The sequence below is a fragment of the Lupinus angustifolius genome, chromosome LG14 (genome assembly GCF_001865875.1).
Source record: "Lupinus angustifolius cultivar Tanjil chromosome LG14, LupAngTanjil_v1.0, whole genome shotgun sequence".
Classification (NCBI taxonomy): Eukaryota; Viridiplantae; Streptophyta; class Magnoliopsida; order Fabales; family Fabaceae; genus Lupinus; species Lupinus angustifolius.
Window position 1 is genome coordinate 2,586,834 of NC_032022.1, and position 27,117 is coordinate 2,613,950.

The 27,117-nt window shown below is 33.5% G+C and overlaps 4 protein-coding genes across 6 annotated transcripts; 2 read left to right on the plus strand and 2 right to left on the minus strand.

Annotated features, from left to right (window-relative positions):
- On the minus strand, positions 1,977-4,927 carry LOC109326097 (15-cis-zeta-carotene isomerase, chloroplastic-like). The gene is made up of 4 exons (XM_019558757.1): positions 4,472-4,927; positions 3,502-3,648; positions 3,112-3,321; positions 1,977-2,480 (listed from the first exon to the last, which is right to left on the minus strand). Exons 1-4 carry the CDS (start codon positions 4,898-4,900, stop codon positions 2,145-2,147), a joined length of 1,122 nt encoding a protein of 373 aa, XP_019414302.1. The 5' UTR covers positions 4,901-4,927; the 3' UTR covers positions 1,977-2,144.
- Positions 5,514-6,646, plus strand: LOC109327052 (oil body-associated protein 1B-like). Its single transcript, XM_019560040.1, has 3 exons — positions 5,514-5,736; positions 5,812-6,215; positions 6,336-6,646. The coding sequence occupies exons 1-3, from the start codon at positions 5,594-5,596 to the stop codon at positions 6,518-6,520; spliced, it is 732 nt and encodes a 243-aa protein (XP_019415585.1). The 5' UTR covers positions 5,514-5,593; the 3' UTR covers positions 6,521-6,646.
- On the minus strand, positions 6,796-13,406 carry LOC109327051 (phytoene dehydrogenase, chloroplastic/chromoplastic). Of its 3 annotated transcripts, none has more exons than XR_002105313.1 (14): positions 13,101-13,406; positions 12,501-12,589; positions 12,131-12,188; positions 11,360-11,515; positions 10,978-11,126; positions 10,009-10,128; positions 9,509-9,722; positions 9,302-9,404; positions 9,146-9,193; positions 8,594-8,639; positions 8,084-8,271; positions 7,642-7,804; positions 7,006-7,148; positions 6,796-6,970 (listed from the first exon to the last, which is right to left on the minus strand). XR_002105313.1 is itself a non-coding variant. In XM_019560039.1 (14 exons), exons 1-14 carry the CDS (start codon positions 13,378-13,380, stop codon positions 7,086-7,088), a joined length of 1,632 nt encoding a protein of 543 aa, XP_019415584.1. In that variant the 5' UTR covers positions 13,381-13,399; the 3' UTR covers positions 6,848-7,085. The 3 variants fall into 3 exon arrangements, 2 of the variants coding, with proteins under 2 accessions (XP_019415584.1, XP_019415582.1); XM_019560039.1 differs by having other exon boundaries at positions 6,848-7,148; positions 13,101-13,264; positions 13,310-13,399; XM_019560037.1 differs by having other exon boundaries at positions 6,848-7,148.
- On the plus strand, positions 19,247-26,644 carry LOC109327132 (protein transport protein SEC23-like). The gene is made up of 12 exons (XM_019560178.1): positions 19,247-20,098; positions 21,478-21,651; positions 22,334-22,495; positions 22,859-23,001; positions 23,697-23,772; positions 23,910-24,082; positions 24,363-24,444; positions 24,796-24,873; positions 25,201-25,362; positions 25,454-25,717; positions 25,919-26,023; positions 26,256-26,644. The coding sequence occupies exons 1-12, from the start codon at positions 19,328-19,330 to the stop codon at positions 26,400-26,402; spliced, it is 2,337 nt and encodes a 778-aa protein (XP_019415723.1). The 5' UTR covers positions 19,247-19,327; the 3' UTR covers positions 26,403-26,644.

A 27,117-nucleotide genomic window follows, 5' to 3' on the forward strand; every position in this document is an offset into this window, starting at 1 on the left:
TTGAATAATGTATGATATAGTATTATATACATTTTTCCCCATCCTGGGTCATGCTTTCCTTCTCAATCTTAGGATACAAATTTACAAAAAAACCACATCAATTGCAATTCTCCCACTGCATTAATTGAATTAGTAGAGTCAATGAATATTCAATGGTAAAGAATTTAATTTACATAATATTTAATTCTCTTACTTTTATAATCATATCAATATATTTATTTAAATTTGTTGGATACTAAATATTTGGAATAAAATATAAATTGAACTTGAAATTATTAGATATGATTATAAGTTTGGTGTAACTCACAAAATACAATTACAAGATATTTTCGAAACTAAAAATAAAGATACGTATCCAAAATAAATTCAATGAATTATGCTATTATAAATAGAGAATAATATTTATATATTGTTAGTATAAATATTTATACATACTTAATTTATGATTCATCATTTATTTGTATTATTTATTGAAGAATAAATGATGTATAAATATGAATGATAGATAATATATTAATAGTTGTATAAAACTCTTACATTATCAATGTACATTTTTATGTTATAAGTATGATACTCAAAAAATAATTTGAGGACATAATAGAGAATGTAAGGATAAAGCCCAATAAAATGTTGACAAACATGATTATTGATCCACAATTTTATTTTAGGCAATTAAATATTATATTTTTTATAATATAATGTCCTTTTGTATTTGGCGCATTTTATATTAGATATACTTAAAATTATATTTTTTTTGTTTTTATTAGAATTTCAATTTAAGATGAAAGTGGTAGTTTCAATTTGGTAGTGGTGGTGAACTATGATTATATGTAGAAATTAAAAAATATTAAATACAAAATAGGAAAGTAAAAATTAGACTATGGTAATAGTTACCATATTTTAATTTTATATATGATAGATACTATATAGTATATATAAAATATCTCAAAAAATTGTAATATAATATGATTTGTTTCATATAAAATATCAAAGTTATTTTTTAAATTTTGTTATCTTCAACTACTTTATTTACTTTCTTTTTATTTTTAAATTTTTCATCAATACTCGCAGACTGCTTGCATGCCCATTTTAAAATGGGCAGAACATGTCATACCATTTTGCCCGTTAAGATAATATGGGCATGCTCGCGTCTGTTTAAATTTTTGCGAGTATTTGAGGGCTTGAGCTATCCATTTTGCCATATCTACTTGTGGCTCAAACCTTTCCTACTTGTACAAAAAATTATCATGTATCAATATTTGTATGAACTAGAAAAAAATAATTCCTTTGTGAATAACTCAAGAATCACAACTCACAAGCACATGATTTGTCCTTTTTTTGAAGATTTGAAAAAACATAAGGACAACAACATAATCCACATTTGGTACAACCTCTGATCTCACTAGTTAAAATCACATTTTGCTCCTCTTTCTATAGTACATGCAATGTATGGAAACTGAACAAAAGGAAATCTTAAAAGCCTAGAAAAACAATTACAAATGTGCTAACAACAAAGGTGAACAAAAAAAAAATTAACTGAAGAAGGAAGCTGGGAACAACCCCTTAATCTTAATGGCTTCATAGCTTTAGTTTGCTCTATTTCTAATTATCAGATAAGACATATTTACATGTTTAGTATCTTAGAAAGGAATAGTGTAATGCCAGCAGCTATAAACTTCACCAGCTTTCATAGCTGATTCTTATATAACTTACTCATTGTTTCTGCTCTACAAAAATTGAAGGACAAGGTTTTGGAGGAGAACAATCATTAACATTTTTTTATTTAAATAAGTCTTTGCTCCTATAAATGTTTACTCCCTACTTAAATTTTATTCATTTTAATCCAAAAATGTTTTAAAAATTGTGCACTTTTAGACCCTACTATATTGGAAGTTTGGAACTAAAATCATAGTCTCTCTGTTTTGTGTGTGTAAAATAACTAAATTAGAGACTAAAACCTAAAAAACATCATATTTTGGAGTACCAAACACTTACTCAAGTCTCAAGGTTTCAATATATTTGTCTCACTTCCATAAATTCTATCTTCTTTGTTGATCTCTCACCTTAATCTATATGCATACTAAAACATGTGACAGTACTATTTTGCTTAATTTTACATACGAATAAAAAGGGTGTATTTTAAACTACCAATGAAGCCTGAAACTTGCAGCCTGCATGAGAGGGTGTGCAAAGTAAGCTCCTAATGTTACTGCAGTGATTATAAAGTATGGAACTCTAATGAACTCCTTGTAGAAATCTTTAGGTAACTTTTGCCTGCCATCAATAATTGCTGCAAAAGGGACAACACTTGTTCTACCCTTAACTAACTCAAAATCTTTCCCATATCTTATGCCCAATCTTCTGTCTCCATTCCACACACCAAATAGATGATGTCCAATTAACCCAAATGAGGCTGCAACAGCCACTGAATTTCCAATCCAAACTGTGTGAGCAAGACACCACATAACCTGCCCAACCATCTAAAATGCAAAACAATTCCTTAATTCAATGCAAGAATTCATGTATCTGAAGAAAGATGCAACTGAAAGATGGGGTTTTATGTTTTTGACTGGCATGTGTCATGATGTCAGAAAAAAAGCTCTTCTAAAGTGAGTTTGACTCTAAAGTCTAAAGTGAACAAGGGAGTATCTTCCCTTAAATCATATCAAAGGTGGATGCATTCTTATTTCCTCACTTTAATGACAAACTCAATTTAGAGGAGCCTTATCCTAATACATTAATTTTATATCCCCTCACAAATCCTCCTAATTACTATATGAAGAAAGACAGAAAGTATTAGATGTACTCTATTTTATATTTTAGAACTATTAGTTACATCTATATTTTCATTTAATACTCCCTTTATCAAGTATTAGGGGAATTATTATAGGAGGATATAAGTCATATAACATTACACTTAAAATATAGATGGTAAGGTATTACTGAACCATATTAACTTAAGCATCAAGTAAAACAAGAGACTTAACAACAGGTTTGAATCATTTGATGGTATGTGATTATATATGTTGATCCAAGTTATGAAGACCACAAAAATCATGAAGATCTCCAAGTTCATCATGTCACACTAATTAAGAGTACTTGATTTTTTACCTGTGGATGCCTGGTTATTCTCATGATCCCGGTTTCCCAGAGATGTAATTTAGGCTTGTCAACAGCAGCAACCTCTAAAAGATTAAAGGTCGAAGGATATAAGAAAAAGAAAGAGATGAAATTTGAAAGCCACGCAAGTTGATGAATCCCAGGAACATCCTGGACCTGCCATAGTTGAATTCCATCATATCTGTGGTTGATAAAATATACCTGCATCATAATGCGAAGCATCGAAAAGGGAGTTAGTTTTTCACTGTGACAATGAAATGCTAAGGGTCCAAAATTAACCAAGCATTTGCTTATTTAGTAAGCAGAAGAGATATGGACACAAGTTAACATGGGATATGAAAGCTACTCTGAAGCTTTAAAAGAAAAAGAGGAGCAACTTACAATGGTAGTGACAGCCAATGGTAGTGATACCCCTGCAAAGAGAACACGGAAAGCTCTTTCTCCGATGAGTTTCTCACCGCTGTCCCGGAGGCTAGCCAAGCCACTGTGGACACCAGCAAATATGAGAATTAAGATCAACATTACCACCTGCAAGGTAACATGTCAATGGTCAGTTTCAAATTGAAGACAATATCAGCTTTTGAAGTGGTGAGGTCATAAATTATATAAACAACTAGAAATCTTATATTGCTAAAAGAAAAGCCAAGATCTGCATATGAACTGTGTTAGAGATGTGTTTCTACAAAGTGGAACACCTTCATAGTGATCTCAACTCTGAAGCCTTTGTGAAAAAACCAGAGTTAACACTTGACATATGGGACTAATAGCACCTACCAAAGGCTAATCTAATGCTTGCCTCATGGTGGCAACATGATGTCTTATTTCATTTTCCTTAGAATCAAAATGTTTCATATAGATATTAGTTTCCATTTATATAAGAGTAAATACACATTTCAGTCCTTCAGGTTTTTCGATCTTACAAGTTTGGTACATTAAAAATTGAAAAAAAAAAAACCAGAATGGTCCCCAAAAATTTCAAATGTAGGTCAAAGTAGTCTTTTTTATGATGTCTTATAATAGTTGATAGAGACTAATTTCACTCAAGTTTAAAATTTTTGGGACCATTTGAAAAAACATGAGTATTTACTTACTCTTCAGATAATAGACTTATAGACCAAATACAAAGCAGAACATATAATAATTTCTCATTTGTTTTATTTATTTATTTTTGTGTGGAACAAAAATCAGCAGAAAGAATCCATAAAAGAATAACAAATTATCCATCTATATAATCCAAATTCAGATAAGAGTGGTGAACCCAATTCATAGAATACCATTACAAGGTAATTATTAAAATAGTAAAAGTTGAGACAAGAAAGTAAGAAGTATAGGTTAAAATCAGAAAAATGACCTCGTGACTTTGGGAAATTCGAGAAACGGCATCAACAAAAGCTTTACCAAAGCCAGTTGAGTTATCAATCCAAGCCACATCAAGAATAAAGAGCACCACTCCCAAAATTGCAGTGAAATAAATCCAAGAAGATAACTTTTGTTGTTCGAAATGAAAAACAGCAGAGTCTTCACCGACCAAGTTGGAAGAAGAATCATTGGTTTCAGTATCAGTGTCTTGAATGGAAGTATGAGCAACAAATCTCTGATGAGATAATAAAAGCAGTGATTTTGAAGAATTTTGATACAATGAAGCATATGGGACACTCAAAGTTGTGGTTACCAAGTTTTGATTTTTATCATTACGATGATGATGAAGATGAAGAGGGGATTTGTAAAAAGTGGACAAGTGTGGATAAGTGAAAGATGAGAGAAGAACAAGTGAAACCATTTTTTGTTTCAAAATGAAAACTCTCAACACTGTTTTATATGCTTAAGGTTTGGTTTTGTTTTATTTTATGTTTGGTGCTCATAAGATAATAAATCTAGTGGTGGTGGTAAAAGTGATTGTGTTCATGTGTCAAGCTATCAATAAATCTAATTATTATTAATTTATTAATTAACATTTACTAACTACTAAATCTAATAATGACTTATTTCAGATTATTACTATTTCCAGTATATATTTTGTATCCTATTAACTAGCCATCACTAGTTTCATACTTGCGAGTTGTGACTTATATATTTGCCTCTATTTTTGTAAAAGAAAAACCTTTACACTCATATATCATATATCATATATCAAATTAAGTATAGTCTAGCCTACTGAATAATGATGGAAGTGTTTCACATTCTCCTTTTTTTTCAACAAATTAAAGATGCATTAATAATTGAAGAAGTGGTCATGAAAGTAGATCTGCATTTCGCAAAATAGTGAACAAGAGCCACGCAATTTGTGAAACCTGCCACGTCTATATATTCCTCAACCACGTGTGAAGCTGCATGCCTACAATGCCTTAATACTATCTTCCATTGAAAAGCATGCATGCATGCATTTTGATGTATATAATAACATGACATCTTATCAAAACAAATAACCAAAACCAAACCTCAATACTCAAGCTTTAAGGTATAGAGCCCAAAAATGTCAACCAACAACAACAACAACAACGTTTGCCATGAAGTAGCAGGTGAACCAACCAAAACTACCTTCTCACTCCTTGAGACAGCTTCAGCTGCTATCCAAAACTTTGCTCCTGTCAATAAAATCCACCAACATCTTTGCGCGTAAGAGACACTTCTCTACACTATCTTAACCTTTTTTATTTAGTTAATATTTGTGTATATGAATATGAATTGCAGGTTTCATTTCTACTCAGACGATATGACCCGACAAGTGGAGGCACACCACTTTTGTGGACACCAAAACGAGGAAATGAGGCAGTGTCTTATCTATGACAGCAATGAGAGCAATGCTAAGTTGATAGGACTTGAGTACATAATTTCAGAGAACTTGTTCTTGACACTCCCTGATGAGGAGAAGCCTCTATGGCACTCTCATGAGTACGAGGTTAAGAGTGGTTTCTACTTCTTGCCTGGTATCCCTGGTCCCATTGAATACAGTGATTTGGAGAAAGTGTGTAAGACTTATGGTAAAGTCTTCCATTTTTGGCAAGTTGATAAGGGTCACACTCTTCCACTTGGTTTACCTCAACTCATGATGGCTCTCACTAAAGATGGCCAGATCAACCATGATCTTGCCCAAAGTATGATAACTTATATATATATTCTATTCATTGGTTTAATTAGGCTCTATAATGTTACCTATATATGGACATGCATGTAATTTTGATGTTGTTATCTATGGTACGTACCCATGCATGTAGGTTGTGCAAAGCGTATGGGGGTAGACTTTGAGAAAGAGAGAAAGGATAGAGAATATATGACAGGGCCAGTACATGGAGTTCATCCATTGGCAAATGGAGGAGGTAAGGGACTTAAGACTGTTCTGAGAGAGGTTGAGTTGAAGCATGATGAACTTCCACACTCTGCCAACAGGGTCTTTGTTTGATCATATCATATAATCATACTAATATGAGACACCCTTTTCAGGATACTATGTATATATATATATATATATATATATATTATGTTTCCTTGTAGCTGATTATATATGCAAAATGGTACTTTTGATATCTGTACAAAATCATTCTATAATAGTTCAAAACCATTCTCTGAGTGACTGTGCTGATGTGGTTATGTAAGTTTCTCTCAAACTGATTTAGCCACATCACTACAAAAGGAACAAACAATAGTAATAATAAAAAGAAATATTGCTGTTTTTGGATAAAATTTCTTCCATGATCATTTATTACCTTTGTTATTATAGGTTCTACATTTTGGCTTTTCCTTATATTTTACTGCACATATCATCACCAAAATATTTTCCTGCAAGATATCAATACTCCCAATATTTCTTTTTTCCTTTTATAAAAAAACAAAAAATCTATAATTTCAGAAGCCAAGATTTTCATCCTATCCTATCAGTTGATAAAGTTGATGATCTTCTAAGCCTAAGTAGGAATGATGATGCTCTTGTATTCTATCAGAGTTTATCTCCAAATCTTGTTTTTTTTTTAAATAACACCACCTGCTTGAGTCACCCTTTTTTGGCCCCTAGCAGCAAGTAACTCAGCATCCTGCAGAAATTTTTTGGTAAGCCTCAATCACAACAATGTAAAAAAGATAATAAATAGGAAAAAACATTCAATTCAGCCAAAGCACAAGTTATTTAAGATGGAAGAAAACTCATTCTAAAGCACTTAATAGCTTAAGCCTTTTCAGACAACTAGTCCTTGACATGGTATGTAAATGTAAGTTCCTTTGAACAATTATCAGGAACTCAATCCTGGGTCCACACACTAATTCTTCAAATGATATTATAATTTCAGATCATCTTAATAAACAAAGGGCAATTTGCATGAGGGGACAGTACAGATATAAATAACATTGTTCCAATCACAGTCCTAGAATATGATTTTGACAACAAAATGTAGCATTTCTCATCCTACCGAGTAAATAATTCTGAACAAGTTGCTTTCAACAAGTTACAATGAAAATGAAAGCATGTATAGATAATAGCATTTTTTTTTGCTAATGAAATTTTATTTTGGGCATAGAGCTGCAAATTACCTGTACAATAGCCTGTGCACAAAGCTTCCCAGAAAGAACAGCACCTTCCATTGAAGCTAAATATTTTTGTTTTGTGTAATCTCCAGCTAAATAGAAACCCTCTATAGGAGATCTTTGTCTTGGTCGACAAGGTTCACAATTTGGAATAGTTTTGTAAACCGACCTGAAACAAATAGCCACACAGTTTCATTATGATTCAGAAAACAACGGGATATAATGGCTGTAAATGTCATTTAAGGGGTGTTTGGAAGAGAATAAAGAAGCATATTTGAACATATGAGAACAGAGTATGAAAATAGCTTATGACCTTCCCACATGCACTTTATGAAAATAAGCTCTTTTTATCTTATTTAAAAAATAAAAGGGTTGTTGAATAAGTGATTAATTAAGTTGCTTAACAAAAGAACCTTAATTCAGTAACAGAAAAGGCATTCGGCCAAACCTTGGTGTCTTAACAATATGGTACTTGAGAATCTTTGCTTTGCTTTGGTCAGCAGAAATTTCATCAGGGAAGAGTTTAGCAAGTTCAGACATTGTGGCACCAATAATATCTTCATCGCTACGTGAAATCCATTCTTCAGCTGGTGCAAAAACTAACTCCAACATAGACTGGTTTGGATTATAATATTCCTGCATTACATAGTGAAACACAGTTAACAACATGCCAATGTTCTATGATAGCCAGACAAATAGCTGAATGGAGATGACATTCACTCACCACCACCAACAAAATATTGCATACATAGCTCAAAAACTGAATAATCACTGGAGAGAAGGATATGAGAGACTTTAATGGTTACCAAGAAAGCATTAATTCAACTCTCTAGGTGTCTCTATCTATATCCAAATGTGTAGTGGGATAAGCTGGCCTAGACCATGTATGCCACAACTTTTGAATGAGCTGAGGAAATAGATCAGTGAAAATCAATGCCATGCAAAAAGGGGCTTTTACCTTACAAGTTACAGACATGTCAGCATATACACTCAGAAGGGAACTTCTGCATGAAGAAAAATATAAAATGTGAGGTGATGATAATGTTTTGTAATCCAAAAATATCAGGAAGCAAAGAAGGGAAAAAACTATTTCAAACAGCAAAATTGAAGTGGTGATTTCTTGCAATGACGAAACGAAAAAAGGTTCTTTATCTCCTTAGCAATTACAAGATGTTAACCAAACAAGGAGACAACAGATCTCCAAGTCCAAAAGTATTTAATTCCTTCTCTTAATTTTCCTTTGTAAGCAATGTTGGAGCATGGCACGAGCCTCGGTGAGGTGGTGGCTCTCTCATTTATTATTATTTCTCTTCATAACCCATAAAGGAGAAGGAGGGAGGGAATTATTCCTTTCTGTGTTGTTTGTACCTAATTTGCCAAACTAGAGGAGAGCATAATAAGAATACATGAACCTTATGAAGCACACAGATGACACATGATATGCATTTGTATTAAAAAGAGAGAGAGACATAAAGTGAACAGCATATGTATTTCAAAGTGTGAAGGAGACCTGCTAAAGAGAAGGTGATCATATGTGTTCTTCAGTTTCCTGTCAAACCTACAAATAGATAAATATATAGTATGTCACCACACAAGTGGAGCTAATGATATGTGGAATTGATAACATTCGCGGACATTGTCTTCAACATCGAAAGCCATTACTGACCATATGTGAACGTTTATGACTGGGACTCCAACTAATTTCTCTAATCTCTGGAAATATGGAATCTGTTTCCAGCTGTCAGGCAGAAGAAGCTTCAGAATATCAACTGTTTCAAAAAATAAAATGAAATCCTCAAAAATATGAAGTGGAGATTGTGAATGTCAGATAAGCAAGTAATTGATGTGGTGACAAAATAAGACTAAAAAGTACCTGGAGTTGCAAACACATAAGTATCCCCTTCAATCACTTTGCCATTATTCAGTAAGAAGTTCTTTACCGTGCCATCATCATTTAGCTCAATTTTTTGAATGCGGGAATTGAGATGAACTTCGCCACCCAAGGACTGAATATGATCAACAATTGGCATACAAAGTCTTTCGGGGGGATTGCCATCTAAAAAGGCCATCTTAGAACCATGCTTCTCCTATAGAAAAAATTAAATAATTTAACAATCAGTCTAGTTTCATTTCGAAAGAAATTGTCATCCTTTAGTTTACATGCTAGACAAAAAAATCTCCTCAAGAAACCAGAGAATGTGTGTATGCGCACTAGAAGAACTTGAACTTAAATTTCATAAGCCATGTAAGTAAAATAAAATAAGTTCATTACTAATTTGATTCCATTCAAATATTATGCCAGGAATGGACTTACCTTGCCAAAGTCAGGCTAATGGTAGTGGAATAATGTTTAAGAAAAGGAAATGACCGCACCTGAAGAAATCGGTTTAAAGCAATCAATATACATTGCATAGAAAGTTCATCAGGGTTGATGAAGTTGAGTGCCTTTGACATTGCTATGAAAACTTCATCAGTTACTCGTTCAGGAACGCCCTATAATAAGGATAAAACATTTTGTCATTCTCAAATTATTTGCAATACAGACCTTTAAATGGTTGCAATCTGTTCCGATGAAATCAAGCAAAGATAGATGCAATTTACTTTCAAAGAATTAGTAAATATCAGCTAATACAATATAACAACTACAATTACAGATATCCTTTCTTTATTTCCCAGCAACATAAATTTACTAAGACCGCCTTCATTAAACTAAGGTAAACGAAAATATGAGAACAAAGTAAAGTTTATTTATTCCCCATTCTAAGAGGTATGAAAGGCCCTTATTTATAACAAGACATAACAAAAAGACCAGCACACCAACACAGTGATACAAGGCAAACCGACAAAATAACTTCATTTATATCCCCATCGGTCTCTAGGGTATGACTTTTCTTTCAAAAATAGTAAAAAAATGCTAATATGGGCATGCAGACATAGAAATCCTCCTTATCTGAATGTAGAAAGGTAAAGAATTGCTTTTCTCTATCTTTGTTTTTTCTTTAAACCAATTCTCCATATTCATTTCTCTCCCTGTTTTAAAATTGGTGACTACTATAAATAGCATGAAAACAGAGGAAAAAGAGCTTTATCTGAGTTAATAATTTGAATTCTAATGATACGAAGACCCATAATCATCAAATCATTTGAAATTATGTTCATAAATCACCCCATTTTAGAGCACTCATCAGTAAGATAGTCAAGACTCCATGGACAAACTGACAAGACCTTTCTCTTACTGTTTTTAAGACAAAATAAGCCATGATCTTGACTGATGATATCGCTAACTCACTTAAATCATTCAATAAATTGGTAACCTTACACAATCAAGACGAACTGCTATACCTGTTTTTTCATCCATTCTTCCACAGAAAGGCCATCTTGAGCCTCAACATAAGGCTGCCCGCCAAGCATAGCTGGCAGAAGTCCAATTGCAAATTTGACTTTCTCTGGCCAAGTCAGCATCTCATTGTTCTTCAATATTGCCCATATTCCTGTTATCACAGTCACGACAATCAGAATTTTGATTTCCTAGGCACTACCTATAACACAGGGAGGAACATTGCTGGATAGAATTATAGACTAAGCAGCAGACAAATGCAAATTCTATATATTGTAGATTTTATAAACATAGAGTATAAGGCATTTCATGTGCTTTATAGACACATCCAACTTCAAGAAGATACAGAAATATGCACACACACACACATAAATTCTTACATCTTACCATTTAATGGAGCAGGAAGGACGTCCGGAAAATCAAACCGACTAAATTCGCCAGGCTTGTTTGGCATTGCAAAAATCATGGAATGTTCCTTCCATTGTAACCGATCATTAATACCAAGTTCTCCAAACAGGTTCTGTATGTTAGGGTAAGCCCCAACTTTGGGAAAAAAGGATTCCAAAAGTTAAAATAACCATCTTGATTAAATATCAGACATGATTTTCACTAAATGATTGATTTAGAAAGAAAACTGAAAATAGATATCAAAATAGTTCAATACATGTGGCAAGGACCAACGCACACAAAAGCACTGTGATGAGAGGGCCAAATTGCCCACTCATGCAAAAACTCGTTCAGATTGAAGCTTGGACAACATTTTAATCCAAACCTTATAGAAATTTAATATTAAACCAAAAGATGGAGGGTAGAAAAGATCAAACTCCTAACCACTTGGTCATGAAGGCAGAAGGCTTTGATACTGTGCCAAGGTCCAATTATACCAATAGCTTGAGAACACCCAAAAATATTTCTGTTATGTGTTCTCTTTTACTTTATTGTTTTGAGCTGATGTATTTTCTCTTTAGTTTATTTCTCCTACTTTAGCATATCTAGGAGGATTCTTGATCCTCCGCTCTCTTTTTTCCTCTCAGAGTTCTTTTATCAAAGGAAAAGAGAAGGCTCACTAAAGGAATTAAAAAATGCAGAATTTTCCACAAGCAATCATGGAAACAAATATATGGCAGAAATTTAAGCCTGAGATTTTAACAAACTTACAGAATATATGTAGGCCTGTCTCATACCAGTCTCCGTCTTCATCTTGCCATGCAGCAATCTTAAAAATGTGACAAAAGTATAAACACACAGTGCGTTAAAAATTGAATTATAATAAACAGGTTGCATATACTATGGTAATATTCAATGAGCCACTTGATGAAGTTCAAAATAACCACTTTAAAGCCTTTTAGAAAATTAATTCAGAAAACAAGAACTCAAATTACTGATCACATGAAGGCAACATGACCATTAGATGAAGCAGTCAAATAAGAAAAAGTTTCTTATTTAATTAAACAAAAAGCTAAAATGATCAGCAGGCTCGTGCGAAGTGATAACTTATTGACAAAGGTGATTAAGTTAGAGGGAAAACCTTTCCTCCAAGAACATCTCTTGCCTCCAGCAGAATAGGTTTATGACCAGCATCTGCCAAATATTTTGCAGTTGATAAACCAGCCAATCCTGTGACAATTTGAAATATGCATTAATCCAAAGAAACAAAATCCAAAAGAAACAAAGAAATGAGGCCAAAATTATGTGGAAAGATTATTGTCACTTTTGTCTTAAATATCCAACATGATATCACAGTACCTATCATTTAAATTTTCATGAAAAATAGAAGATGTTAAAATTCTAGAACTTTTTTCATTATTGACATTGGATCATCACAGTGTAATCAAGCCCTCATACGTTTAGGAGACACGGATATACAAACACAGTGAATGGTATGAAACATATAAAGTTAACAAAAAAAGTGAAGTCTAAAATGAAGAGAATCACTTTATTTCTAGTGAAAAATCACTTTAAACCGTGCTCCAATTTTGACAGCAAAAATCCTAATCATACTCCAATTTTGAGGGAGTTAGCAAAGTTGGAATTTTGATAGTAAAATTAAAAAGGGGTATAAGCAAAAGTTGTGAAAATGATAGGAAAGTTAGAATTTTGATGCAAAGAATGAGATTTACTCATTTACCTGCACCAGCAATAACTATGTTCAAGGGTTTGGTGGGACGTGGAGAAGTACGAAAAGTTGAAGAGAATTGAGCAGATTCAACAAAATTAGCAGTGTTGTCAAGTTCAGGACGAGGATAATCCATGCAAACTACCCTTAATGGAGGAGAACGATGTTTCCTTAAGAATCTGGTAGTTGAAAATGAGATTTTTGAATGATGTGAAATTGGGTTTGGATTGAATTTGGATGAAGCATTTGAGAGATTGAAGTTCATCACAGATATGCAAGAAGCCATAACCATTGGAAGAAGCAACTATGAATTTGATGATTGAAGAATGAATCAATGGAAAATGAAAGTAGCACACTACTATGAAGTATGAACTTATCTCACATATATATTACACAACTCCATCATATCCACCCACTATTATTACTTTTTACTTTCAAAAATTTCTATAACTTTTTTACAATTTTATTATCATTATATACTTCTATTCCATCATCTATAAAATTTTACACACTTTATTGTATTTTTTTTTCTCTTTCATCATTCATCATATATATTTAAATATCATTGAGAATAATAATAATAATAATAATACAACTGCATGAGCTCCACAACAATGAAAGCACTTTTTCACTCTTTGATATACTAGGGAATTTCACTTGGAAAAGAAGATGTCCATACTAATAAATTTGAGTCCATAACTATGAGTTCTAATGTACGAGATCTTGTAGCACTTACCAACGACGCTCTATCCATTAGTATTATCCAAAATAAATCCATTATCAATAACTAATAAGACGTTGCTCTAGTCTTATAAAGTCCTGTTAGATCCCATAATGACTAGAAAGGTTATGGATTCAATCTGTATAAGGAGAATTTGTTGGAGAGACAAAATAATAATAAAAGTTTTATATTGTTAATTTATCATTCTAATTCGTTAGTTAAGTATCTTGTGGAAAATAAGTTGGTGTAGATTTATGAGTGTTTTAAAAAAGAAACCAATAGTGTTTAATTAGGGATATGTCAAGTTTATTCATAATTTGAGAGGGGCTAGGAAGGGGAATAGAGATTCTCTATTCCAAGAGAATCTTGTCTTTTAGGTCTCTGTCTAATGGAGTATCACCAAACAATATAAAAATAATACTTCACATTTTTATAATTTTTTTAAATAAAATAACACATTTTGATTAGTCTGAGATACCATTTGAGATATCAATAGAAACTGGAAATCTTCGTCCATAAGGAGGGATAATATGTGTGTTAGGAGTTAGAACATAAGATTTACATGATATGATGGAGAGTCCAACATCATACTAGTAACTAGAAAAGATGTCTCACCACTCACCTCACCCAAAATATGGAAACATAACCATTATCATTCCTAAAATAATATCTTGCAATAATAATAATAAAAATAGAGAAAAAATATAATATATGAGTTTTATATATTATTTTATTATCTATTATTTTGTTTAATTATTGTTGAATATTTGGAAAAGTAATATAAATAAATAATAAATAATATAATGACCGTATATAAATATATATATTATGTTGATGTTCATTAAATACTTTGATGGCATTTTAGCATTTCACCCTTCTCATAAACTTGTGCCCTCTTTTCTGCTCATTCCTCTAGAATTGGAATATGGTTAGGCATTTAGCATGGATACCCTCTTGTTTTATCAATATCATTAGTTAAGGAATATTCTTTGTTTAATACTAAATACATATTATCTTCCTTTCAAGTTTTTTTAAGATTGTGACATGCAAAGTAATAAATGTAATTAATATATTTATTATTATTAAATTAATGTAATATTTTTTGTCTAATTTAACTCTCTATAATGATCTCATTCATTATCTACTAACAATATATTGATTTAGTGTTATATATTCCACTAGATCCTAAAATAACTAAAGGTCAAATGTTTAATTCATTGGAGAGATACTCCTGAGAGTAAATAGTTCTTTACTTCAAAATTGTAAGGGGATATCATTGGTACAAAAGAAATCTCATTCATTTTCTCTCTCAATAATTATTATAATTAACAAGGTAATAATAAAATTGTAAAACACAGTCATAAATAGTATCTTCATTCTAAAAAACAAATAACTCAGAATAAACTCTTTTGCGTAAAATGACACTTAAAACATACGGGGTATTGTAACAATAATATTATTATTGGGTTGAAAAAAATTCATGATATTTTGTTACATAAAAATAAGTATTATTTATTAAATGAGAAGAGCCATTTAACAACAATTCATAGAACTTAATTTTTTTTTAGACTTTCTTAATAAAATGAGGAAAGTGGAGAAACAAATTATTGTTAATTATTTATATAATTTATAATTTTCTATCATATTTCCTTCAAGGCATTAAATGATATTTCTAAGTTTTATTTATCAAATTCAAAGAAGTACAGTAATAATGCTACCATGTATTAATTTCTATATATATTTGGGTATAATTAATTTCTATATATATAACTAAAGGAGTAAAATTTCATCCATTAAAAGAGTGTTGCACCAAAACTTAACATAATAGTTACAACTAATTCAATTAAAGTTCTATTTTTTCTTTCAGTTTTACCATTCAGTTCAGGTGAATAAGGTGTAGTTGTTTTATGAATAATGTCATTCAATTTATAAAAATTATTAAACATGCTAGAATCATATTCAATGCCCCTGTCGCTCTTGAGTTGATTTTCAATTTTAGTCATATATAACTTAAGAGAGAGGATCCACTTACTCCAACAGTAAGTTTATTCACATCTTAGCCATCAAATCCAGGGAAATTCAATGGTTTGAATTAGTGAGTAGATCTAAACCATTAGATTTCTCCAGAATTGATGACTAAGATGTAAAGTAAGTTTTTAACATTTACTATTGGATTAAGTGAATTTCCTCTCATAACTTAAACATGTCAAACGCTTCATAAAATACACATAAATTAAATCAGAGCAATCATAAATAAAAGTGAGAAAATAACGTTTACTATTTCTAGTTAACGTTCCATCCAATTCACATATATGAGAGTGTATTAAATCTAAAGGCTTAGATTCTTGCACTACTGATTTATGTGATTTTTTAGTTATTTTAGCTTGACTACATGATTACAATTTTCAAAAATATTTTTAGATAGCTTTGGAATTAAACCTAAACTACTAAAGATTGAAATTGCATACTTGTTAATATGACAAAGTCTAATATGTCAAATATTAAAATCACACAATATGTAAAGTGAATCGAAAATTTTATTCATCAAAACATCAAACATTTAATTTAAACATTTCATCAGTGATGTACCATGTCCATACAAATACTTCAGGCCTAGTAATGGGTATACAAGTATGCCCCTATGGTTTGAGTAAGACCATCCTTATTAAGAAGAAAACCAGAAACTAAATTTTTCTTCATCTCTGGAGTGTGCATCACATCTTTGAGAATCATAGTCTTCCCAAATGTAAACTTCAACTCTATATCACCGGTTCTAGCAACAACAGTGGTATGATAATCACCCAACAACATTTTCTTGTCATCAACATTCGTTTATGTTTTGAACATAGCACGCTCGTAAGAGACATGACGGGAGACGCTAGTATTTACCACTACTCATAGATCCTCCAACCAAATTGACCTCAGATAACACCGCCACAAATGGCCCATCAATCATGTTGGCATGTGGAGGACAATCCATTGATTTATTTATGCACTTGCGTGCCATATGACTCGACCTCCCATATTTGAAGCTTATAAAAAAATTGCTAGAGTCATTTTTAGTAGGTGGTTTCGCATATTGGATCTTATAGGGGTTCCAATTCTTATTGTGAGTGGTGTTTCTGGTATTATTCTCATTGCGGTTTTGATTCTTAAAATTATTGTGGGAGAAATTACTTCTCCATCCGAAATCCATAGAGTGAATGCGGAAGTCCTTATGACCATGGCTTTGTTCCCACAACCTAATGTGTATGCCCATACATACACTCGAATGGAATATCCATGGTCCAGACCGAAGAAACCCCAAATGAGTTCATGGTGAAGATGAAGAACATACCTTGTTGAGCCATTTCCGGAATCTCGAAGGTATGAGGGTGCGATGATCTTCCAGATGATAGAGCGCCTTACGGTTTTCCTTATGCTTCTCTAGAGGGGAATGAGAGAGCTTTCTTGAGTGTACCTTAGTTTCTGAAAAGTGTTGTGTTGAGGTTTTAGCCTTTTTGGTTATGAGGAGAAACCTCATCCTTATACCTAATGAGCTTTATGGATGGGTGGATAGTGTTATCCTATCCTGGATAACACTATTCTCATCCTACCTTATTCTCCTCCACCTTTACACTTGAAAACCTGTTGCTCTACAAATGGGGACCATAACCCATAAAAGTAACCCCGTAGTGGTTACTACTTTAGTTGCAATAATTCTGATTCAGTCCCTTCATCAAATCAGAAATTGCCTGAAGGTATCTACACTTATTATTATTTCATGACACATATGCCTTTAGCCACCAAATTAATTACTTAAGATCATTTTATATTTTGGCTAATTACTTAAGATCATTTTATATTCTGGCTAATTACATAATGGCCATAACACAATTATAGAATTATATTTGTGACCCATAAATTGTCAGAAATTCCAACAATTATTACTAGTAGGCTTCAGAACCACACCTAAGAATTTATTGTTAGTGTTATTATTGGATACATTCAACACCTCATCTCTCTGATATTGTCTACGAGCCTCTTCTTCAATGTGAAGATAAGTGATCAGAGATTCCAAAAATAATTCATTGGTCTTGTGTCTCATAGGGTTGTTCAAGTCCTTTCAACCAAGAGACAACTTGTCAATTATGCCACTTGAAAATACTTATCTAGGGAGATGCCCTCAGAAATGATTTCATTAGCAATTCTTTGTATCTTATGGTACTGAAACTCAACTGATTTATTATTAGTCATATGATACTTGAGTCTTTGTATCTTATGGTACTGAAACTCAACTGATTTATTATTAGTCATATGATACTTGAGGTAGTTGTTAACAACATACTTTTTAGTCTCAGCTTCTTCAGTATCATATTTCTCCTCATCAAACAACCCATTTAGAATGAAATTCTTACAAATGTAATCATTTTTATTCTAGAGAGTTATTCAATAGTCAATTTATCTTTCTCATCTTTTTCAGCTTCTTCCGACACCACTAGAATATCAGTTTTCAAAACATGGATAACCTTTGTCATAGTGAGAAAAAATTCAATCTTATGTTGCCACCGTTTGAAATTAGTCTCAGTAAGCCGAAATGGTTTGTTAAGGCCAAAACTGTCCAGTCCAATAATATTATCTACGAATGTCATTATAGTAGGAAACGTCTTAAAATTATTATCATTATAGCTTACAACATTTATAGATGACACAAAATAATACTTACTAACCGAATTATGAACATGTCGCTCTCTTTAAGGCATTTCGTGGTGGTACACCTTAAAATATGCAAATAGACTATCAACCATACTGTCTCTATGATAAAACAACATAATTATCTACTATCAAATTATTATTATAGTGTAAGAACCATATAAATATCCTCACTGTAACACCACAACATTTACATGCGACCCACCGAACCTAAGAATTTAATAAATGTACCACCTATTAAGCTCAAATTCCCCTTAAAATATTTTATTCTCCCTAAAGAAACTTATAGTTATAAATTCCGTTAGATCACTATCACTAAGCTACAGTACTGGAGAGGTGAGTCCTAAAACAAGAGAATGATTTTTTTTTAAATTCGTATTAAAAAATATCATAAAATCATAATAGTTAAATGTAATACTAAAGTGTTGAGTATTGAAGAGCATCCATCCATATGAAGTAGCCTTAATTTATCATACCTGGCTTGTCCATGGTATGAGTTAAGGGCTAAGAGCATATATATTAAAATATCTTATGAGGATGAATGAAGATTACCTCAACCATTTTGTGTTGCTGAAATCTGCATGTAATATATGTATATATCCATGCATGCATGCCTCAGGTTAATATTATTCATTCCGATTACTTATAATTAATGAACTAATCTCTTTCGTAATTAACACTCGGAAAATATATAGTTTTATTACTTAGAAGAGAGAATAAAATGTGAATGTTTTTTGTTTTCTCATTGTGAGTGACCCCTTTCATTTCAAACTCTCTTTCTTTCTCCTTTCTTTTATTACGAAAGGGGTCATCCCTCTCAAAAACGATGTCGTCTGATATGCCCAACACAGATCCTGAAGGCCTCGACGGTGTTCGTATGACATGGAACGTCTGGCCACGCTCCAAACTCGAATCCTCCAAATGCGTTATCCCACTCGCCGCCACCATCTCTTTAATCAAACCCCACCCTCATATCCCGCGTCTCCCCTACGCGCCACTCCGCTGTAAAACATGCTCATCCGTACTCAACCCCTTCTCGCGCGTCGACTTCACCGCCAAGATCTGGATCTGCCCCTTCTGCTACCAGCGCAACCACTTTCCCCCGCATTACAACGCTGTCTCTGAAACTAACCTCCCCGGCGAGCTCTACCCTCACTACACCACCGTCGAATACGTCAACCCAATTCCTGACTCTAATTCTAATCCGTTCAATCAATTTCGATCCAAATTTACTTCGCCGGTCTTTTTGTTCGTTCTTGATACTTGCATGATTGAGGAGGAGATGGAGTTTGTGAAATCGGCGTTGCGGCGCGCGATTGGGTTGTTGCCTGATAATGCGCTGGTTGGGTTTGTTTCCTTCGGGACGCAGGTTCAGGTTCATGAATTGGGGTTCTCTGATATGTCTAAAGTTTACGTTTTTCGCGGTTCCAAGGATATTCCGAAGGAACAGGTTTTGGAGCAGTTGGGGCTTGGTAGTGGGTACCAGAAAGGAAGGGTGCAAGGTGCTGCTGGTGCTGGTGCTGGTGCTGCTTTTCCGGGTACGGCGATTACAAGGTTTTTGTTGCCTTCGTCTGATTGTGAATACACTCTCAATGCGGTTAGTTGTTGATTTGAATTTTGATCATTTCTATTTTGTCAGACTTTTGTTAAATGTTGTTTTCATGATGATAGTTGGGTAGCTAGAAAGCACATGAAATAGATAGACACAGGTTGTATTATATTCTGGAAGTGGACATACACGATTATGGTTATTTAACTTCAATTTTGGGAATTTCTATGTGCTTTATAGGTTGACTTGTACAACAAGCATTGAATGTTGTTTTCATGTTAGATGAGTAGCTAGAGTAGAAAGCACGAATACGACAATGGACATGGTATATGGAAATTCTTAAAAATTATAGCACATGACATAATGTATGTTACAATATAGTGCAAAATTAATATCAAATTGGGAAATACACTCTCAATTTAGTCAGTGATTACTTTAATTTTGGAATTCCTATAGTACACAGGTGTGAGTTGTCAAGCAAAATAGACGGATATTCATTAAACTGTTTACTAGCAAGATAGATGGGTAGCTAGAAAGTACAAAGGTGACATGGGCCAGAGACGTGATATGTAGCAAAATTTGAAAACTACAGGACACGATGGAATGAGTGATGTACAATGTAGTGCAAAATTAATATAAATTTTGGGAATACACTCTCAATGTCATCCGTGGTTATTTGAATTTTGGCAGTTTATATGGTATACTCGATAGGTGCGTGTTGTCAAGAATTCATTAAATGCCATTTTCATCAAAGATAGGTACCTAGACTGCACATATACAAAACAAACAAACATAGAATACAGTTTATTTTGATAGGAAATAACATGGTTATGTTACAATATATAAAACCCTTGTAATAGTAATAAAAAAAGAAAAATCTTACATTAGTTATTTGAAGTCTTGTGAATTTCTATTCTACCAGGGAGGTGTGACTTTTGCAAGTTGTCAAACATTCATTGAATGTTGTTTTCATGATCGATGGATACTTAGAAAGCACAGATACAACACATGATACATCTACGGTACGGCAGTGACATTGGGATATGGCAAATGTTATAAAAATAGGATACAGCACAATTATGGTACAATATATGAAATCAGTATAAAACTAGCATGGAAGTACAAATCTTAAATTAAGCTAAAAACATAATAAAATGCTATGATTTATCCAATTATTGTGATATTTCTATTTATATTCATACCAAAATCTAAAAAATAGGAGTAAAAAATTGGATAATCTAGCTAGGAGTGTCGAAACGGGCACAAGAACTATTTTAAAGTGTTTTTGTTCATGTATGGATAGGATACTGTAGAATTCCCAATTTACTTTTGAATAAAATTAATTTGTGGTATGGATGGTTGTAGGCCTCTAGCAGTTTATTGGTTATTAACAAATGGATTATCGGTGAGTATTGTGATTTTTGCAGCTGTTGGATGAATTGCAATCAGACCAATGGCCCGTTCCGCCTGGGAGTCGTCCGGCTCGGTGCACCGGAGTTGCTTTGAGTGTTGCCATGGGCTTGCTTGGTGCCTGTAATCCTGGTACTGGGGCTAGAATCATTGCTTTGGTTGGAGGCCCTTGCACTGAAGGACCGGGCACGGTAATTCAATTTTCCGTTCTTTGCTTTTCCTGTATAATTTGGTTGTTTGTTATATTTTTTGTTTAATTGTGATTTATCTTCAAATTGAGACCATTTTTATTGTGAAAAGATATTAGTTAGTGCCAGGATATTATATTCATTGAACTTCAAAACATTGAGAATGTGTAGTCATAGTGGTCATTGGTCAGACATTATGGTGTCATGCTACATGATTTGGTATGTAAGTTTGATGTTTGTGTACTTGTGCTGGTAGACTAGAGACTGCACTTAAAATCGGATTATTGTGTAAAAAACATAAATATTTGTTTATTCAGTTGCATAGAGGTGGCATTGTAATGAAGCCATAAGTTGCATTAGCGACCCTTAAAGTGGAGATGCTTAATTGCGTTTGACCCCTGAAGTGGAGGTGTTTGAAGTGATGTTTAATTTCTTATGTTAGTTAATAGTTATTTTAATAGAGACATGTTCACTGTTGTTATTAGGAATTTAGGATATTATAATGGCAAGTCAATGGGATTCAATTTTCTGTGCCATTGACATCTTGGAAAGAGAATAAAACAGGTGCAACTGTCATCTGTGTTAAATGTTGTGCTTGTTCTTGTTTTACATTGACAGTTACTGAAAAAATCCATCGCAGAACATTTATGTTGCTGAAGATTTTGATTTTAAAATTCCTATGCAGATTGTGTCCAAAGATCTATCTGACCCAGTCCGTTCTCATAAAGATCTTGATAAAGATGTAGCACCATACTTTAAGAAAGCAGTCAAATTTTATGAGTCTCTTGCAAAACAGCTAGTTAGTCAGGGTCACGTTTTAGATCTCTTTGCATCAGCGCTTGATCAGGTTTGTGCCAATATACTAATTTTCTCATACTTATAGAATTTTTTCACTTGATAGCTGGATAATGAATTCGTAGATAGATCATATATATGAGTTGTTTTAGTAAGTGAGACTGCTGATGCATGTCGTAGTAGGGCTGAAAATGAGTTGAACTAAGCTGAAGCTGGTTCTGTTCAAACTCCACTTGATAAGAAATAGCTTAACTCAAATCTCAACTTGAGTTTGATGTGAATTTTTTTGTAGCTCGAATTGGGCCAATTTATACTCACAAAACTAATTTGTTTAGCTCATGAACTCAAATTAGAGTCCAGCTTATTATGCTTATTCTGTCTTCTGCTGATCCATGGATGTTTTTTAAATATAAAGGTTGGAGTTTCAGAAATGAAAGTTGTGGTTGAAAGAACTGGTGGTCTTGTTATCCTGGCTGAAAGTTTCGGCCATTCAGTCTTCAAGGACTCTTTTAAGCGTATTTTTGAGGTTGGGGAGCAATCTCTTGGTCTTTGTTTCAAGTGAGTATTTTCATATTTTCTTTTTATTGAATTTCAGTTTGTTTTGGCCTTCACTGATCCATCTTTTTATTTGGTTACTTGTTTGCCAGTTCATTTAAATTTAAAGGTGGCTTTTAATAAATATTTTGTTGGGAGAAGTGCTTGGATTTGGTTCTTTCTTTTGTATCATAAATCTGCATTAGCGAGTATTTTTTTTATACTGGTTAAGCAGGTGTTTTCAATTGCATGAGAAGCTTGTTCCGTTGTAAAGGAATAGAAATAATATGGAGAGAACAATTGAACTTTCTTGGATTGTATCATAATAAGGAATCAGAAAAGAGAAAATAAGTGGACAAAATAGATAGTCGGGCTCATTATATACTTGACTAAAAGAGGTCACATTCTTCAATCAACCCTAAATATATTTTGGCTTGGTCTAATCACCCAATGCCCATGTTTTGGGGAATCAAAGGGTTAAGCAGCATTTTTGGAAACGTTTGGAGTTTTGACCAATTCAGGTGGTGTTGATATGTATTATGAAGGATTATTGTTTGACTTGATTTTTTGGTTGCTTTTTGGCGTTGATAATATTGTCTACTTGGATGTTTTACATTTATTATTTCTTCCTCTCTCTACCTCCGTCTCCTGATCTCTATACATATCTATCTTTTATCTGCTAATCAATGTGCTCACTGCCTGCTTACTTTATGTTCCAGTGGAACCCTTGAGATAAATTGCTCAAAAGAAATTAAAATTCAGGGAATAATTGGACCTTGCACGTCATTGGAAAAGGTTGGATCATTTTGTTTCAAATTCTTAATCTACTATTTATTTTTGGCCCTGGAGTCGTTGATGATGGTTCTATAGGTTTAAGACTGAATCAAAATATGATATTTCTGGGTTTTGATGGTTACTTCCGAATACTGCAGAAAGGTCCTTCTGTTGCTGATACTGTTATAGGAGAGGGTAATACAACAGCATGGAAGATGTGTGGTCTTGACAAGAGTACTTGCTTGACTGTGATGTTCGATCTTTCATCAAATGATCGTTCAAACACGCCAGGTGCTGTCAATCCACAGTTGTACCTGCAGTTCCTTACAAGGTTATGTTCTGGAATTTTCACTAGTATATATTATGTATATGTTATTTTTTCTTTAGAGGGTAAGCCTAGGCACAATGATAAGGTTGCCTTGTGACCTGGGGGTCATGAGTTTAAATCCTGGAAACTTCTTATTCGCTTGCGAGGGAAAGACTGCGTACATCTACCCTTCCCAGACCCCACTAGGTGGAGGCTCGTGCACTAGAGTGCCCTTTTTATTATTTTTCTTTCTTACCACTTTCCCATTGTGCATTGAATATTGGTGGTTGTGATTTTATTGCAGTTATCAGGGCCCAGATGGTCAATCTGTGCTTCGTGTCACAACAGTAACTAGAAGATGGGTAGATAGTTCTGTTAGTTCCGAGGTAGTTTTTTAACGTTTGTGACATTGGATGGCTGTTTATTTATTAATGTGAAAGAAAGAAGTTAAGCTTCACACTTGTCATAATATTAAGAAGCTTTATTGCTTTCTTTTTACTCTTTTCATGCAGTCAAGTTTAACCTCATATTTTGGTATGTACAGATATCTAAATGCATTTATATTTATGTGTAGCATATATATGTAGGACATGACATAAAGGCTCCATGTTTATGAGGACATTAGCTTAGTCCCCCCATTGTATTATGTGCTGTGCACTCCAATTATTATGGACAAGGAAATTGTGAATTTGATTGAGGACAGGACTATTAATTACTTGTGTTATTTTGCTCTTCAGGAATTGGTTCAAGGATTTGACCAAGAAACTGCTGCAGTGGTAATGGCTAGATATGCTTCTCTGAAAATGGAGACTGAGGTATACCACAAGTTGTTACTATCTGTTGTTCATTTTGCTATTCCTAAAGTATATTAGGATTTATTTGTTCAAGATGCTCTGATGACATCTTTGTTCAAATGGGTGGCTGTTGGGAGTTTTAGGATAAGATAAGACTGTGAAAACAGCTTTTGTATTAATGGTTTTGAAGAAATTTGCACTTGCTTAATTGTTTTGCTAATAACTTGTTACAAATATAAATTGTATCAAATCTTTTTTGTTGGACATGTTTTACCTGTGGCAAAATTTCTTTTTAGCTAATTTTTTGGAACCGAATACCTAGTTGAGCATCAATTTTTCTTTGATCAGGAAACATTTGATGCTACACGGTGGTTGGACCGGCTCCTCATTCGCCTCTGTTCTAAGTTTGGTGACTACCGCAAGGATGATCCATCATCTTTTACATTAAACCCATCCTTTTCATTGTTCCCCCAGTTTATGTTCAATCTGAGACGATCACAGTTTTTACAGGTACCCTTTATTGTGGTTTTCTTCCTATCCTACATTTTCAAACTTATTTACTTAACTTTGTGGTATGTGTGGTGGCAAAATGTTTTGGCAGGTTTTTAACAACAGTCCAGATGAGACTGCCTACTTCCGCATGATGTTAAACAGAGAAAATATTAGTAACGCTGCTGTCATGATTCAGCCATCTTTAATTTCGTATTCATTTAATTCACCGCCTGCACCAGCATTGTTAGATGTGGCTTCCATTGCCGCAGATCGGATTCTGTTGCTAGATTCATATTTTAGTGTGGTAATTTTTCATGGGATGACGATAGCTCAATGGCGCAACTTGGGTTACCAGAACCAACCGGAACACCAGGTTGGTGATTAGTCATGTCTTTCTGAAGAATTTATCTTAGATTTACATATAATCTGCATTTTTTTTAATTAGGAGCATTAGTACTAGCTGGTAATTTACTTGGAACTTGTTTTGTTCAGAACCATTTCTATGGTTTGTTTCCAGTGTTGCATTTATTGTTTCTTTTCCCACTTCTCCTGATAACTTTAGTATATGGCACAGGCATTTGCACAACTATTACAAGCTCCACATGATGATGCCCAAATGATAGTTGGAGAACGGTTCCCTGTTCCTAGATTGGTAGTGTGTGATCAACATGGTTCCCAGGTCAGTATTGTTTACCAAGACTAGTTTGAGTGCTACTTGTCTCATTTACTTGATGATTCTTTTCTAAAATTCATCCATGTCATGAGCAATGCAATGCAATGCATATGTGAACTATTTCTTTCCCTTCCATGGCATGTTAGCATATATTTTTTCTTTCATTTAATCCTTTATGCTGATAAAAGGTTAGATTTTTTGTAATGCCTTCCTTACTGGGGTTTCATTGACGTTACAGGCTAGATTTTTGTTAGCAAAGCTGAACCCGTCAGCAACATACAATAGCGCACACGAGATGACAGCTGGTTCTGATGTAATCTTCACTGATGATGTGAGCCTTCAAGTTTTCTTTGAGCATCTGCAAAGGCTGGCTGTCCAATCTTGAGGACTGATGATAGTAGAGACTGACAATTTTATGGAGAATTCACTAATCATGTGCTTGTCGTGCATTGTGTTGTTGCATTCAGTTATTTTCCCCTTCTTTCATTTTTACTTCACAGCCTGCATGGGTCGAAGAAGGAGGAAGATATGAAACCTGACCCTCAGGGTTTTGGTCAAATTTTGTTTCATGGATATAATTTAGGGTTCAGAAAAGTATGTTGAGTTTGGATGTTACTGAAAGAAAGGATAAAGAATTGAGTTTGGAGCTTAGCTACTTGTGCAATAGCAGCAAAGCAATTGGGGAGATATTTGTCCTTTTTTTCCTCCTATTCGTTTTGGCCCAGTTCTTACTTTTTTGGGGTCCCCATTTGGATTAACTTATATATAGTTTTACTTTTACATTCTTCTCCCTAGGTTGCAAAGTAACAGGTCATATGTCATGTCTTCTCCCTAGTTTGCAATCTTTTCTGTTGTATATAGTGATTTTGTGAAGTAAATATTGGACAGTACCCATTTTGGAGAAATGAATACTTCCATTGTTGTTCTAACTTCAAATAGAAAAGTGATAGCCCCTTATTTGGAAGTTAAGGTTACTGACTGCACACTGCACTACCCTTTGTGAATACCTGCTCATAACAGAAATGTTCTTTCTTTTTTTACTTGTCATTAAGATTGAGAGCAAACTGCGAAATTCTCATTTGTTGAATAAATGCATTTAG

Bases quoted from the DNA above. Each gene is read 5' to 3' on its own strand.
- LOC109326097 (XM_019558757.1), bottom strand. From the start codon at position 4,900: ATGGTTTCACTTGTTCTTCTCTCATCTTTCACTTATCCACACTTGTCC. The intron at 3,649-4,471 runs GTCATTTTTCTG...GTTACCTTGCAG, and splicing joins GAATTTCCCAAAGTCACGAG to GTGGTAATGTTGATCTTAAT. The intron at 3,322-3,501 runs GTAAGTTGCTCC...ATTATGATGCAG, and splicing joins CATTGGCTGTCACTACCATT to GTATATTTTATCAACCACAG.
- LOC109327052 (XM_019560040.1), top strand. From the start codon at position 5,594: ATGTCAACCAACAACAACAACAACAACGTTTGCCATGAAGTAGCAGGT. The intron at 5,737-5,811 runs GTAAGAGACACT...TATGAATTGCAG, and splicing joins ATCCACCAACATCTTTGCGC to GTTTCATTTCTACTCAGACG. The intron at 6,216-6,335 runs GTATGATAACTT...CCATGCATGTAG, and splicing joins CAACCATGATCTTGCCCAAA to GTTGTGCAAAGCGTATGGGG.
- LOC109327051 (XM_019560037.1), bottom strand. From the start codon at position 13,380: ATGGTTATGGCTTCTTGCATATCTGTGATGAACTTCAATCTCTCAAAT. The intron at 9,405-9,508 runs GTACTTTTTAGT...TTTTTGAAACAG, and splicing joins TTATGTGTTTGCAACTCCAG to TTGATATTCTGAAGCTTCTT. The intron at 9,194-9,301 runs GTCAGTAATGGC...ATCTATTTGTAG, and splicing joins GTCATAAACGTTCACATATG to GTTTGACAGGAAACTGAAGA.
- LOC109327132 (XM_019560178.1), top strand. From the start codon at position 19,328: ATGTCGTCTGATATGCCCAACACAGATCCTGAAGGCCTCGACGGTGTT. The intron at 24,445-24,795 runs GTAGTTTTTTAA...TTTGCTCTTCAG, and splicing joins ATAGTTCTGTTAGTTCCGAG to GAATTGGTTCAAGGATTTGA. The intron at 26,024-26,255 runs GTCAGTATTGTT...TTGACGTTACAG, and splicing joins GTGATCAACATGGTTCCCAG to GCTAGATTTTTGTTAGCAAA.